The following is a 15382-nucleotide window of genomic DNA, read 5'->3' on the forward strand; positions in this document are numbered from 1 at the left end:
CGAGGAGAAAATTTCTTAAACTGACATGCTTGTGGACTATCGCGTTGTGTGATGTTGAAGTGGGTCAAATATGTTCTGTTTTAAGTGAGGTAAAGTCCAGTGTATGTGAAATGGTCATTTTTTGTGGCTATTGCCTCCTATAGGAGGTGAAGCCACATACGTCATCGAAATGAGTGAGTGATAGCAACAATAGAATGCCGATCTTCACCCGATTTTGAGCCGATATCATCTATAGTTTATTTCCGAGTATCTTCGTAGGTCAACATTCCTACTACAAATTATTGGGCGCAGTATACACCAAAATGTCATTTTTTCCGTTCATGCCGTGACACTACAGAAGACGATAAACATTTCACAATCATTTCAAGATGGCGCGTGATTAAAACAATTAAAATTTTTCCCTGCAGAAATATCCTAACAAGTGTGATTGACGTATCATGAAAACTAATAAGAGGAAAAATTTTTACTGTGAAGAGAAAGCATTTTTACTACTTGAATCAGCAAATTATTCCCGGTAGATCCGAAGATACAATTTTTGGAGTTCTTGCCGTGATACTAAAAAAGCTGTTAAACATCTCGAAATAACTTCACAGTCACGTCTTCGGCGCGTACTTTTTCCTAAATCAGAATAGATGTCAAATCCTTGAAAACGGAGAAAAGTGGGTTTCTTGGGTTTAGGCTACACACGGTTGTCTCCATTCCCCGCTCGTTCGCATTATGGACAAGTTAGCGGAGTTGCATTTGGTTAGATGGTACGTCATGTAAGTAAAATCAAAGAGAGAAGATCAGTATCAAAGCAGTACTGTGGCTTGAAGAGGTGAGGATTTTGAGCAGACAAACATGGTAAGGCAGAAATCATTTCCCAAAATATAAGCTGATCATTTTCTTGGATTGTCCATAGACAACATTTTTCCATTTTATTTGTTGTGTTTTATCCGCAGTCTGCCATCTTCAACTTCCAAAGTCTCCTAACAGTTGTACTGTTGCTAATTTGTACATGTGCCTATATTCGATCGATTTACCCGGCACTTTTGGACAAAAATAAACACGGGTAAGCGATCGCAATAATTTGCTGTTCTTAGAGCCTCCTTTATCTGTTTCAAACAACAACAGTGAGTGATAAGTGACGCCAGTGTGTCATGCCGGCGGCTCCGTGTCTGTGATGACGTGGATTTGTCGGAAACACGATTTTACGCTAAAATGTCACTTTCCTTTCATTTTAGTGTGAATTTGATAATGAAGATGTCCTTGATACATCAGTGCGTTTGTAACAAAAAATTTTGGTTTTTACGTTAACTGCGCAAGTACAATGCATTTTTAAACATGTGTATGTGAATGCTGGAGCTTGGGGGCCGAATTACATCTGTCCTTATCACAAGCGAATGGTGATTCACAGACACAGGGCCGGTAATTCTTTTCTTTCTTGATAGACGGAAAAATTCCTTTCCAACACTAAAATTTCGCTTTAAGAAAGGGAAATGTGGTCAGTCTTTCCTAATCATCATATTTTGTTAATAAATGATCTTCTTGTTATTAAAGAATTGACCTTTTGTCCAATGAAGCCTCTAGTTTTTATTATTTTGGAAAAGTTGTTACTGACCAAACTTAAGGTTAAGCTGGCAAGATGCTGACTAAGTTGCATTTTTGCATTTTTATGATGACAACATAGTCAAGGTCCATTAAAACACAAATGGAACTACAGAAATAATTTTATCCTTTAAATTTCCCTAGAGGTAGTGGAATTGTCTATATGCTTCAAATGTAAATTATCAGCATTACGACACACATTGAGTGATAGAAGCAAGCTTTCTTTCGCTTCCTAGCAACAGTGGTCAGTAGATTATGAGATAAACATTTATGTAGGAGGTTAAAACTTTAACATCCCAGTTTGGAATTCCTGAAGGATCTCAAGAAAGGGACAATTGGCATGAACTGTTCAGTTACTGGAATCTTCCTTTTTCTCTTGGATAGGTTATTAGGGATCTTTTGGAAAGCAGCAAGAATTGGTAAGTTTAGACCTAAAGAAAGAAAGCCTTTCAATGTTGCATTAAGAAATTAGCCCCCCAAAAATGTGCAACAAATGGAAAACTTTTACTTGTTGATGATAATTTAAACCTTTACAACCTAACATCACTATGCATATCCTCTATACTGTTCTGTAGACATTTCCTAAGGTGCTGACAAGGAGAAATTGTTGTACATTAACCCTTTAACTCCCATGAGTGACCAAGATAGAATTTCTCCTTACAATATCAATACAAGATCAACTAGATAAGTGATGAGAATAAAGAAAAATGTTGATTTGGGGATAAGTTGATTCAATGCTAAATTCTCTGAACTAACATTACAAGAATTGTATAGTTGACAGTAAGGAGAATGACAAATTTGATCTGGGAGTTAAAGGGTTAAAGAGCTTCTTTAGTTGGTGATCATTTCCCTTATTCTCCTGACATAAAATATTTATTTCATTAGTGATATTGTGAGGAGAAATTAGATGCTAGTCACTCATAGGGGTGGAAGGGTTATAATAAGCAGCTACAACTTAATGATCTCAGTCAGAAATAACAACCCTCCTAATGATAATTACTTCAAAGGCAAACTTTAGCAGCATATTCTCCTTGTCAGGACTCTAGGAAATGTATAGAGAACAGTATGGAACATATAAATGCTAATGTATGAACTAAAAGAGTTAAGGAATCCAAGAGAATGTAAATCATGAATTATACATCATGATATTGACTACAATTGTGCACTGAGTATTGTACACTTCTGGTAACAGTTCAAGCTAATTTAAAACTTTGTTCACTTTCTTAAACTTGTTAAGTTAGAGGTTGTTGATTGGGTTTTAATTGCTAGTGACCATTAAATTGATCTTTTGTTATTTTTCCAAAAGGTGAAAGAAAAAGTCCATACGTAGCTGTTTGTTGCTTAGCTATGGCTGCAAGTATTCTTTTCTGGCAGTGAGCAGATTTCTCAGTTGTCACCCTATGAAAATTCCAGCAGAAAGTACATGGTACATAAGGAGGGGATTGCAAGATAGAGTGACAGGAGATGTTATGACATTCATGGACAATATAACCCAGAAGTGGGAAGACATGGTTGTAGTATATTGTATTGTTTAACTTTGTGAAATAGGAACATAAAATCATTTTTACAATCCTGAAAATCAATTAGAAAAAAACAGAGTCAAAGGGAATGAAGTAATATAATTTCAAATGCTTGAAGAGATTTTCTTTTTCATTTTATTTAATAATACCTTAATGTCAACCAAACTCTTAAAACTACATGTAAACTAGAATGAGTAGTCATTCTAAGTAGAGAAGAGTAATATTGAAAACTACAACACAATATGACCACTTCACCCAAGCATGCAAGTTTTTGCTTTACTTAAATCATCATGCTACAGTAACATTGTTGAGGAGAAACATTATTGCTATTTAAAGCTGCCAGCAATCTCTTTAAAAAGCATCTTCACAACCAACTGACAAAACTGTTCTCCTTAACCCTTTCATTCTCAAGATCTCTTAAGTAGTTCTCCTTCGTGTCTGCCTTAAAATTCTTGATGTTAGTTTTGAGAATTTGGTATTGGATTAACTAAATAATTGGCAGATTGATATTTTTTTCTTCTCATCACTAGTCGGCTTGATTTTGTACTGATATTGTTAGGAGAAATTCTGTCTTGGTCACATTTAGTAGTTAAAGGGTTAAAGAAGTTTTTCCTATGGATTGTGATGTGCAGTAAATAATCATCATTGAAAACAAGAAAAGCACATACAAAGTCAAATTTGTAATTAGGTGAATCTTAAAACTGACGTGCTCATATCAAACATGCAACACCTTTTAAAAATAGGTGCAATTTCATGTCAATTTAGGAGATTTAACAATCACCCATTTGGTACCCACTTTAGTAATTAATTAATCACTTTGATTAACTTTCATAATTCAGTGCTTGACTTACATGAATTGTCTACAGCTGTTATAATATAAGTATCACTGAGTGCCTGGAGGCTTTTGTCGTGGAATTCAAGAGTGCCAAGCCCTTAAAAGTCGGATTTGAAAAGTGAAGTTGTTTTGAGGCAAAAGTTACTAAAAAAGGCTAATTACAAATGTTGTTTCAGTATCTTCTTAAACTTGAAAATATCCATAAAGAGTGATATCAAAACAGTTTCTGACCAATAGAATGCACATATAAAATGTGTATATTCCTCTTGCACACACCATTGCTAAACTGACTGCAACCTTGAAGCTACACATCATTAAATTCATGAAATTTTTCTTGTGCTCAACAATATCAAGCTCTTTTGAAATAAATTAAGCTGAACTTGTCGTTAACATTCAGCAACTGTTGTAAACCAATCTGTTACTTAGAAACTGCAATAATATTTGTAATAGTTGTGACAGAATAATTATGTAAAGGTAAATTGAATACAGTTGGAGATAGAGTAGTTTCAACTGAGTGATTTTTTGAGCATTTTTATGACCTTGTCAGTGGTACCTCTCTAAGTTGTTGCATCTACCAGACTTAAAGTTACTAAAATATAGCAGCAATTTGAATACTATTTGGTAATATGCAGTGTAAATCAGATGATTAAACATCCTTTGGTGAAAACAAGGGGGCTGGGGTTAGGTGTCCAGCAAAAGTTAGTATAGGATTCTTTACCCTAAGACCTGAGCCCTGAACACTTACCCTCCAAACTAACCATGCGAAAGGCAAACAGCTAAGTACTCCTATGTAGTATTCTGCAAGGATACCCCCTGCAAAATGGACATGTATTATCCTTATAAGCTTTCTCAGTCTATCACTAATATTTAACCCAGCCTTTCTCATTTTAACATGACGTGCTGCTGCTGTTTCAGCTTTTCTTTGAGCTATGAAGACACAACCACTTCTGTTGAGAACACCACTTCCATCCCTTGAAACCAGTTCAGTTCAGTTTGTTTTTTGTACAAGTTTTCAAATGTGCGGATATTCCTCTGTACAACCTCTAGCTGCTGAGTTATGTCAACGATTGTTTTTGACTGTATAGCATTCCCTAAGATCCCTCCATCATCTTTAGACATGTTACAAAGCCTCTCAAACTCTAGAGCAATTTTCTCTGGAGTCAGTTCCAATCCAGCATGACTCATAGCTGCGATGAGGCACTCAAATGCCATGCAGTCAACCTCTAACCACTTGGATCCAAGTTGGATACCCTCAGTTTTAGGGATAGTGCTGGCAAATGTTAGACTTGGAAAGCGACTCTTAATCACCTGTACTTTGTGTCTTGGCCGGAAACGCCGGACCTGGCGAGGTGGCTTGGTAGCCCTTGCAGCCTCAGCAGTGCCATATGGATTGCAGCAAAGGTAGCAACGACATCTGTGAGAACAACCAGATGCATTCCTATAGCAGGCACAGCGTGTCAGGTAACCACCTTCCAGAGTCAAGCAGAACTGAGTGCGTTTCACATTCTTTCCACTTCCTCTGCCACAGCTACAGGAGTAGGTCTGTTTCTGGATGTTCACACCCTCTTGGATAGTCAAAACCATTTCTGTGCCCTGAACAGAGGCCTTGCTGCTAGACGTGGGTGTAATCATGATTTCAGACTTGTTAGAAGCATTAACAGCTGCCTCTTGTGCAGGTGTTCCTCCTTCTACATGGTCTGGTTGGGTTTCACCATTAACTGATGGACTGACTGCATCCTCTGCTACAGCTTCAGTAGCTGCATCTTCAGTAACAACTTCAGAGACACTTTCTTTGACAGGGTCTTTCTCAGATATCACTTCAGTTGTTGTTTCACCATCATCCATGACAGTCTGGTCTTCTTGAGGGTCTGCTGTCTGCAATGGAACTGCCTGGTCTTCATTAGCAGCTGATTCCATTGCTGGTAAGATGTCATCTTTAATAACACTGTCTGCAATAGCCTCTTCCATGGTTTCCTCACTGACCCCTGCCTCACTGTATGCCATTTCAATGAGGTTTGCAGCAGCTTCTACTCCTTCATCTGTAGCATTCTCCATCTCCGATGTATCCAGTGAAGTCTCCCCACCTGTGTTTTGAACTGCCGCATTCACGGAGGTCTCATGTTCCAAACCATCAACTGCAGAGCCGTTCAAATCCTCACTTTGTTGTGAAGCAACAGAATCATTTGGATCTGCTGGTGTTTCATTTTCTTTCTGGTTGTCATTCTGTGAACTTGGTGTTTTTGGCTTCTTTCCTTTCTTTCTTGCAGGCTGATTAATTTTCATCAATGCCATCTTCTCCCTGTAACGCTTTCTACTATCTCTGCGCCTCTCCAAAGGATCAGTCATCAGCTTTGGTAGCACAATGGAGTTGCTAACGTAAGTGCCAACATCATAAAACCCTCCAAAACCAGCTGCATTGTAAGCAACATGCACACAGGAACCAATAATGATAGCATCTGATGGTACCACTGGCACAATTGGAAACTGCTGCAGGGAAGTGAACACTATGACTGGCACTTTTAAAACCTTTGCTGCAGCAATTGGCAGAAGATTGGACATCTCAGCTAAAATGGATTGAAAATTAGATTAGATGCAGTAAACTCTCTGCAAATGTCTGGTTGCTTTATAAATAGAAAGAAATGTTTAACCTTACTTAAAACACCTTACAGCATTTTTCACCTAAACACTGTATCCATTAGTTGGAATTTTGTTAAGGACATGCATTACAATTGCTTCAGAGGTCTATAACACGTAACCAGTCATTTGCTATTTCCAAGGGTGCCACTTATAGGTTTGACTAAATGCATCAATGTAAGTAACTGAGCAATTGCACACCTACCCCTCCCCTTACCAAACATTAACCCTAGCTTGCTATCAGTTGACTAGGGGAGGGGTAGGTGCATGCGCAGTTGCTCAGATACTAAAATTGAACTGACTGTTTTACATTACTTTAAACGCGTAACTGCAAGTAAAGATTTTATACCTTTGAAGTATCCTCTTTCTCTGAAGGCTTGGGCTTCTTCAGCAAAGCTAATCATGTGCGACACCAGTAATTTACTATACTCTTCTTCACATGTAAGCCACTCATCACTAATCAACTGTCGCAGAACCAAGACGTTCTCCTCCAGACTGCTGCCTTCATGAGTATTGTATCCAATGGAAGCAAGATGTTGCTTAACTGATTCAGTTTCTGGCAAATCACTTCTTAGTATAGAGTTAAGACCTGAACTGACTGCTGTAAAAAATCCATCTGCCTCCGGTGTGTCCTTCTTTTCTGAGAAGACCATCAACTGATAATATCGCAGTGTTTCATTGAGACGTACTTCATGGTTAGCTCGGTCATCGATTGCACATTCATTGCGACTGAAAAGGATCAAAGAACAAGCCATCAGGTGCATAAGTCGGGGGTTGAGTGATACATCATGTACAGCCTGTGTCTTGAGGATCTCCCACACTGAAAATAAATTTGAGGCTTTAGCAATTACTTTCTTAAGGACACTCTGGGTTAAGCCATTGTCAGTGCCTTTTTGCTCTATCTCTGGCTCTTTATTTCCACCAAAGGCATCCAGTATCAGGCACTGCAGAGCAAGAACATCAAATGAATAATTGGCAGAGGAGGTGACATCATTGCCATCATTTTCATCACTCTTCACAATCCCAAATCTTTCTGCACTTGGTGTGAATCCACTGACTTCTAAAGTACCTCGGTACTTTGAGATTGGCCGCACAAGGGCTCCTTTGGGAAGCTGATTTGCTCTCCTTTCATTCCACACATACAGAAGTGTCGAAATAAGGGCTAGTGCCATGTCAGCATTCAGAAATTTTCTTTCCAACACAGGTTTTAAAATGCTGTGAAGCTCGTCAACATTTTCACTTCCCTGAGAGGGTGGAATATCTGACAAACATCCTCCTTCCACATGAGTTCGTAGCTGCATGATCTGCCTCTGAGCTGCCAGAGTTAAGATGCGTTCATTCCCTTCGATGATCTCCTTCCAGCCCTCCACAAAAGCATCAAGGTTTTCAGTGACAACCCCAGGTGGAGGAGTTTCCTGATGGCGAATGTCCCCGCGGTCTGTTGGATAACGTAAGGCCAGGGCAAAGTCGCGAACACAAGCTTTAGTCAGTTGATGCTCTTCTCTTTTCTTTGCAGGGATTTTCCTGACAACTCGATGGACAGCTTTAGAAAGTTCCAATTTGACAGGAACATCTGCACCAAATATTTCACTAAACTGGTCTCTTGTTTCACAACATTCTGGCACAAGAATCATTTCCAGCTGTCTGCCCTGCATCTGGAAACGTTGCTGCAATCCAATCAAGATGTCTTTCACTTCACTCAGATCCTTCTCTTTGGTAAACTTCCATGCGATGATTTGACCTTTCTCGTTCATGACAGTATACATGTTTTTAAAGTGTGTGATCCATTTGCCAGCTGTTTCCAGTTTTTCTCCAATTGTTGTGGCCACCTTGAAGTAGTAGCCAGCAGTGATGCGTTTAGCTGGCCATTCGCTCATCCTCTGTATATAGAATAGCTCATTACCTTCAAACATGTGCACAATGCTTGACATGGTGGTCTCAAGTGATGGCACTTGTGAAGTCTTGAATTCTGGAAATGTACGTATTTCAGGGTGATGATCAGGATTACTTTCAAGATAGGCCTTAACTGCTGCATCATATTTGCATTTACGCTCTTCATATGCATCACGATGCCTCTGCGTCAAAACTTCCTCAATTTCATGAAATGACATCCCAGCAAATACACACGAATGCACCCAAGTGGCCAACTCATGCGTGAAACCTGTTCTGTGTAACAGGTAGAATGGGATTTGAAATGTTGGTGGGATGTTCTCCATGAGGCGTGGATCGTGAGAGATGATCTTATGACCTTTCTTGCAAGTGTACAGGCGACTCACCAAAAGTGTGTTACCATCACAGCAATAAAGGGCTCTTGGAATGTCTTGAGTTCCTCTAGAAGCCTTCCATCGCCCATAGTTGTTCTTGTTGCTGGTATGGGCTCTTAATGGACAAACTTCACTATCATGGATTTCATGTGGACATGCTAGCTCTTTCAAGCTGGGGACTTGGCTTAGAGGATCCCAAAGTATCACAGCTGGCACAAGAAACTCATTTGGAGATGGTGGTCCTGGATTTTCTCTCTGAACAGGTACTGGTATGGGTGCAAGAATTGCTTGTGGGGGGAGTCCACCCTCTGTGGCATCATACCTCTGGAGGAGCGAGGTGAGGTAATCTGCAGTCTCTATATTCAGCCCTTCTTTCTGCATCTTTAACTTGGTCCACAGTAAACTATTTTTGAACTTCTCTATTACCTGTGCACAGCTGGAGAAGGTACTTCATAGGCTGAACAAGATCTAAAAAAAGATAACAGTTAAGATGAAATATAAACAGGCATGTAGACCTCCTAACTATTTTTTGAGTCAAACATGTTGGATTTTCCTCTCAGATTTCTTGCACTCTTCCTAGAGAACCTTATTGCATCCAAAGAGATCTGAAAATTCTTAAATATGCTGTATTTCTAAAGCTGTTACAAAAATTGGTGTCACAAGCCCTTAGCTTCAAGAGCTGAACATTTTGCAAAGTTAGAATTACTTTTATGGACTTATCTTTGCTCATGGTGATTAAGGAGCATAGAAAAAAATTGTCAAAGACAGCTATGATGATTTGAATTTTTCTGGCAGGTGTAAGGGATAGATCAGTAAGCATAACTAAGCTGACATGAAATCAGAATTTCAAACCTTTGGTTTGAGAGTAGAGAACCACTTGAAGAGTGCAGACAAGGCTGTACCAAGTGACTACAAGGCTGTACCAAGTGACTATACATCTCTAATGAGGTTAATAACTCAAAAGATGATCTTAGGTCTAATTGAGGACCTTCATATTCCAAATGTCACTGTCTTTCTAGCTAAATGATTCAGCTAAACTGGTAAAAGTTTCTGAAACTATGAAGCCATGTTTTTCTGTAATTTAAACATAGCTCATACCCTCCTCTACTTTGCAGAGAGATACAGGGGGTCAAATAATACTGCAAAACTATGCGGAGTGCAGCTCGCCCTTGATTCCCATGTGGAACTACTTGAAGAAAAGACTGAGGGCATTTTACTATTTTAAGACCATGCAAGGGTGGTATACACTCTGTACATTTTCTGACTTGAAATTAAGAAGGAAAGGAGTGTTAGTTTGTTAGAAAACAGTGGCAAATAACAGGTCTTGTGATCTAGCTACTCAGCAGTACACCGTAGGTTTAACTAGAAGCCATTGCAGCACTTAAAAAGTTTTTTTAAAGTACAGATGTAGATACAAATACGAATCGAAAACGTTTTCTTTTCGGAACATCGAAAGATGTAAATCGAACTGAATATGTTGCTCAGATGGCCTAGAAATCGATTCCCACGCTAACACACGTGCCCTCGGCGAGCCATGGCAAACGTTACGAAATTTTGCATATTTGGCGCTTCCAGCTTCACTGAAAACCCAAATCGTTATATAACGCCTCTATAACTTAGAGAAAACACGGTGTTTCACAACCACTTTTCACATAGGGGGTTCAATAGGTTGAGTATCGCCTCTTAACTCACATGTAGGCAGATAAAACAGCGAACATGAAGCACTTTCCTAAAGCGGGAAAAACCAAGCCATTTTCATGAGGCCTACACGTTGCCTTCTTTGCATATGAGTCGCGCAAGTTTTTTCACCTTTTACGTTATTTTTAAGAAAAAACGTTCATAAAAGAAAAATTGAGACTAAAAACTAACATTTGGTGGCATTTCAAGAGAAAAATGATCTTACCTTATGGCTAATTTTGGCAAAATTCGACTCGTTCTGGCCGAAACATCACGACTCCATGTGAAGCGTAAACGAAACTTGCCCAAGGTGTGGTTACAAAGTAGAAACGGCTACCAAGTCAGATGTTTACTTTCCGCTTTTCTTCCGCTCAGGTGTTGTCTTTTCACGCCATGAACCTCAGATGGGATTTAAATTTCTCTCCAAGATAGCAGTGGCACTTGGCATAGCTTTAGTTATCGTAGTACTTTTGGAATTTGTTTTGTTAATTTCTTATGTAAAGGAAACCGATGCAGATATTTTACCAAACGCTGAAGAGTCATCAATTAGTTACGATGGTATTAATAATCATGCCACGACAGTCCACGAAGCAGTCCCATCGAAAAGAAAATCAGAACCTGAAAGGGAACAGATCAACTATAAACCGACTAAAAGGTAAAGATCACAATGAGGGATTTTAGAAATTAAGAAAAAAAATTAACTTCACAAAGCAAACTCCTCTAAGTTTTTTTTTTGCGTTGAGCCAGGTTTGATGTCGGGTAAAGCTAAGTTGTTTATTTGGTACAGTTCAGTGAATATAGGATGCTGCTTACTAAATTTACTCGATGTCATCTGGTTCGCTTCTTCGCTGAACTCCAGCTTAAAAAGAAAAGTAAATCTTTTTCATCAAGGTTTTTTTTTTATCTAAAACTAAGAAGTATGCATACAGTTTGGCCAAGAACTTACAGACAGCAAGCTTTCTAAACCCTTTACTCCCTAAACATCGGCATGCGTATTCTCCTTATACTGCTCTCTATAAATTTCCTTAAGAGCTGATAGGGAGAATTTGTTTAACAATCAAGAGCTTTAATAGGTGATGATTTCCTTTATTCTTGTGACTGTAATGTTTGATTGAAGGGTGATATGTTAGGGAGAAATAAGATGTTAGTCACTGATAGGAGTTAAATGGTTAAATATTTTGTATTTTCTCCACAGAATATTCACCTCACTCTCTTCTAATATCCACGTAAGTTCTGTGATTTGTGGAGAGCGGTCTGTGGAAGCAACAACAATGCTCAAGTCAACCACTTTATTCACAAATAGAACTATACAGTTTCATGTTGTTGCAGAAGATAACCTTCATTCTGAACTAAAAAACATTTTCAGGGAATGGTCCTCTGTTAAATCTGGTCAAGTCTTATTAAAACTTTACTCTTTACACTTTCCTCCTGGAGAAAATGCTGAGGTGTGGAAACGACTTTTCAAGCCATGTGCAGCACAAAGATTATTTCTTCTGGTAAGTATATTTTAGAACCCTATCAGCAAACTCTTTATTTTGAGTAGCAAGTGAGATTGCTGAAGCAAAGATTTCCCCTGCAGCTTACTCACTTCGCTTTCTCATACCTATTCAAGTCAAACAATTGAACCTAGGGAAAAAAAGATATTAAACCAAAAATTCATAGATTCCTTCACTGAGGCGAATGCAAAATTCCGAATAACATTTCTGACAAATTTCCACACATCAAGGAAAGATATGCTGCCTTTTTCTCTTTTTTCATGTTTTTTTTTCTTTTTTACTTTCCCCAGGATGTTTTGCATTCTGTTGATAGTGTCCTGTATTTAGACACTGATGTTCTCATGCTCAGACCAGTGGAAAATCTTTGGGACCATTTTAACCATTTTGATGATAAACAGCTTGCCTCAATGGCTCCAGAGGGTGAAGAAAAAGCACTCTCCTGGTATCCAAGGTTTGCTCGTCATCCTTTTTATGGGAAAAATGGAATGAACTCTGGAGTAATGCTCATGAACTTGACACGAATGCGGGAATTTGACTGGACTAAAAAGATTCTAGAAGCATACCATAAGTACAAACTCAGCATAACATGGGGAGACCAAGATCTCTTGAATATTGTCTTCCATGATCACCCTGGTAAATACTTCATTTTATTGGTACTACATGACTGTTTTAATCCTTTAACTCTTATACCTGACCATAACAATGTTTCTCCTTCAATATCACTACCGTACAGTGGAACCTTGATTTAACAAACCTCTATATAACAAAATCCTCAGTGTAATGAATGATGCTCTTCAGCCTGGCCATAAGTTATTGTAAAACGTATAGGAAAGAACCTTGGTATAATGAACCTCGATATAACAAAATCCTTGTTACAATGAACACAATCCAGAAGCCCAAACATATAACAAATCCCAAATGTCAACAAACAAATGTCAACATGTGTCTTTTCAAATGTGACCAGACTAACAAGAATCAAAATCTGTCATTGTTTCTCTGTTTGCCAGTGTCACTTCCACTGAAATTTGTCCTCCTTGCTGTAGTTATGAACAGACCTGTACAGTGTACTGCAGCTTCATATAGACATTAAAGTACATTAACTGTTCCAATCCCAAAGTGCTGGGTAGTGTGACATCACATCACAAAAAAAAAATAAAATAAAATAACTATAATTAAAAATAATAATTATTAACCAGCCCTCAATATAACAAACAATTTGGTTATTTTTCCACAAATTTGTTAAATTTAGGTTTTTGATATAACAAATCCTTGATATAATGAACCAATTCCCTGAGGTTCCATGGTATCAAGCAGACAAGTGATGAGGGTTTACGAAAATAGCACTAGGGGATTATTTGTTGATCCAAAACCAAATTCTTAGAACTATATCCTAAGAATTCTTTGGTAGACAGTAATGAATTAAAATAACTGAATGAATGAGATCTTTGTATTGAAAGGGTTAGCAAAAATAGTTTTTATGGCGTAATTTCTTTCTTTGTTTAAAGTCAAAGTTTAGTTATGTTTTAGTTAATTTATTCAATATAATGAAGTTTTTTAAAACAAATTTGTTCAGTTGTCCAAAGTTAGTATGATCATAAGACAGTGAAGACACAAAATCTGATGTCGATTGATGGGTTAATAACTTTTCCAGCAAATACAGAGTGTTGCAGGCAAACTCATGCTTTAAAGCTTCATAACAACTGTTTTCACCATCTACCACCTCCATCAACATTCAGTTTTGAAACACCTTTGAACTTTTCAGTGCTTAATAACATAACCCTTCAACTCCAAAGATCTGATAGTTAATTCACCCTTCTAGTTGCAACACATTTCCTAGGAAATTAATTGCAAGAAATTTGGTGTTAGATCAAGATGAAAACTTGTTAAGGTTAAGCCACTTTTTATTTTGGTGGTAGGATGTTTCTCCACTTGCTCTATTTACACAATTCACCCACCACTGCATTTGTTGATAAAATCCTTGAAATTCTCTTTCTGCAGAGTTACTATACACATATACATGTGATTGGAACTATCGTCCAGACCACTGCATGTATGGAAACAATTGTGGGCCAGCCAGCAACAAAGGCATTTCAGTAGTTCATGGTAACAGAGGGGTATACCACAATGACAAGCAACTATTCTTTAAAGCAATTTACATGGCCATGAAAGACTTTAAACCTGGTGATGACAGAAAATTGCTGCTGAAGAGTTTGGAAGGAAATTTGAATGCTGTGTCTGACCCTTACTGTGGAGCTATGACTGAAAGCATTCTAAAATATCCCAGACTTTTTTTAGATTGAGTATTTCTTTCACAAGACTTTAAAGTTTCAAAATAAAAATGTCTTTTGATTATTTTATGGCAGTGCTATGAGAACTCTCTGCAATTTTTCTTGGACCCCTTCACCCAGAAAATATAATTTGAGCTCCGAGAATGTGGTATTTAATCAAATGTAATACTCTAGTTGATATTTTTGTCTTCTTCCCACCTCTTTGCTGGCAATTTTATCAATGACATCAGGAGAATCTCATTTTTGGTCACTCCTGCAGGTGAAAGGGTAAATAAGACTTCTCATATTATAGTTTTCTCTAGAGTATGGACCCCCTCCTCTATATCTTTGTCAAGCAGGTGAAGAACTTTAGCGCTTAATAATGGTAATTGAACTGAGTGAAGTGCAATTTGGGCTGAAATCATACGCGTGATTTCAAAATTGAACAAGCGTGCAGTGCAAGTTTGATTTGAAATCACAAGTATGATTTCAGAACAAAATACATCCATTTTGAAATTGCTCAAGTACAGGACTTGGTCAGTTCAAATATATGATGCAGTACTGAGCTGGTGTGAAATTAAATTCATCCATTTTTGGGTGGGAAAAAGTAAGAGTTTTGGAACCAAAAGTTGCAAAATTTGCCTCAGTACCCTTTGTCTTTCATTTTTCTGCAATTTGATTGGTTACTTTAAACAAGCCTTGAAATCTGATTGGTTGTTTTGTTATTAGTGTAGCCTCCTCATTAGCTGGGAAAAAGATGCAATTTAAAGTTAAAAAATGGTGCAGTTCATGAAGTAAATTGATTGTGAGTTATCAGAAATGAAAGATTTTAAAAATTCAAAATTATTCCATGGCCTCTTAGTATTTTAGAAGGAGGGTTCTAATTTCTTGATTATAGAATGAATTAGACAGGTACTGAGAAATAACTTAAACACAAATTTTTCTCCACAATAGCCAGCTTAGCCTGTATGTCCCACATTTTTTAAAAATCTTTGTAATGTAGGCTACATTCATGTCTGAAGAAGATTTTACACAATTTGTATTGGCAAAGTTGTTGATCTTATTACGAGAAAATTGAGATGAAAAAGTTTCAAATCAAAGT

The 15382-nt window shown here is 37.8% G+C and overlaps 3 protein-coding genes across 3 annotated transcripts; 2 read left to right on the forward strand and 1 right to left on the reverse strand.

Annotated features, from left to right (window-relative positions):
* Nucleotides 1–705: 705 nt before the first annotated feature.
* LOC113681007 (protein kish-A) lies at nucleotides 706–4445 on the forward strand. The gene is made up of 4 exons (XM_089190397.1): nucleotides 706–843; nucleotides 942–1051; nucleotides 1972–2006; nucleotides 2894–4445. Exons 1-4 carry the CDS (start codon nucleotides 841–843, stop codon nucleotides 2962–2964), a joined length of 219 nt encoding a protein of 72 aa, XP_089046523.1. The 5' UTR covers nucleotides 706–840; the 3' UTR covers nucleotides 2965–4445.
* Nucleotides 3227–10851, reverse strand: LOC113681006 (uncharacterized). The gene is made up of 3 exons (XM_027198062.2): nucleotides 10744–10851; nucleotides 6926–9308; nucleotides 3227–6506 (listed from the first exon to the last, which is right to left on the reverse strand). The coding sequence occupies exons 2-3, from the start codon at nucleotides 9219–9221 to the stop codon at nucleotides 4870–4872; spliced, it is 3933 nt and encodes a 1310-aa protein (XP_027053863.2). The 5' UTR covers nucleotides 9222–9308; nucleotides 10744–10851; the 3' UTR covers nucleotides 3227–4869.
* Nucleotides 10844–15380, forward strand: LOC113681050 (glucoside xylosyltransferase 1). Its single transcript, XM_027198109.2, has 4 exons — nucleotides 10844–11172; nucleotides 11713–12013; nucleotides 12304–12646; nucleotides 14012–15380. The coding sequence occupies exons 1-4, from the start codon at nucleotides 10922–10924 to the stop codon at nucleotides 14311–14313; spliced, it is 1197 nt and encodes a 398-aa protein (XP_027053910.2). The 5' UTR covers nucleotides 10844–10921; the 3' UTR covers nucleotides 14314–15380.
* Nucleotides 15381–15382: the final 2 nt, after the last annotated feature.

Source organism: Pocillopora damicornis, chromosome 12, assembly GCF_964200805.1.
Source record: "Pocillopora damicornis chromosome 12, jaPocDami1.2, whole genome shotgun sequence".
Lineage (NCBI taxonomy): Eukaryota > Metazoa > Cnidaria > Anthozoa > Scleractinia > Pocilloporidae > Pocillopora > Pocillopora damicornis.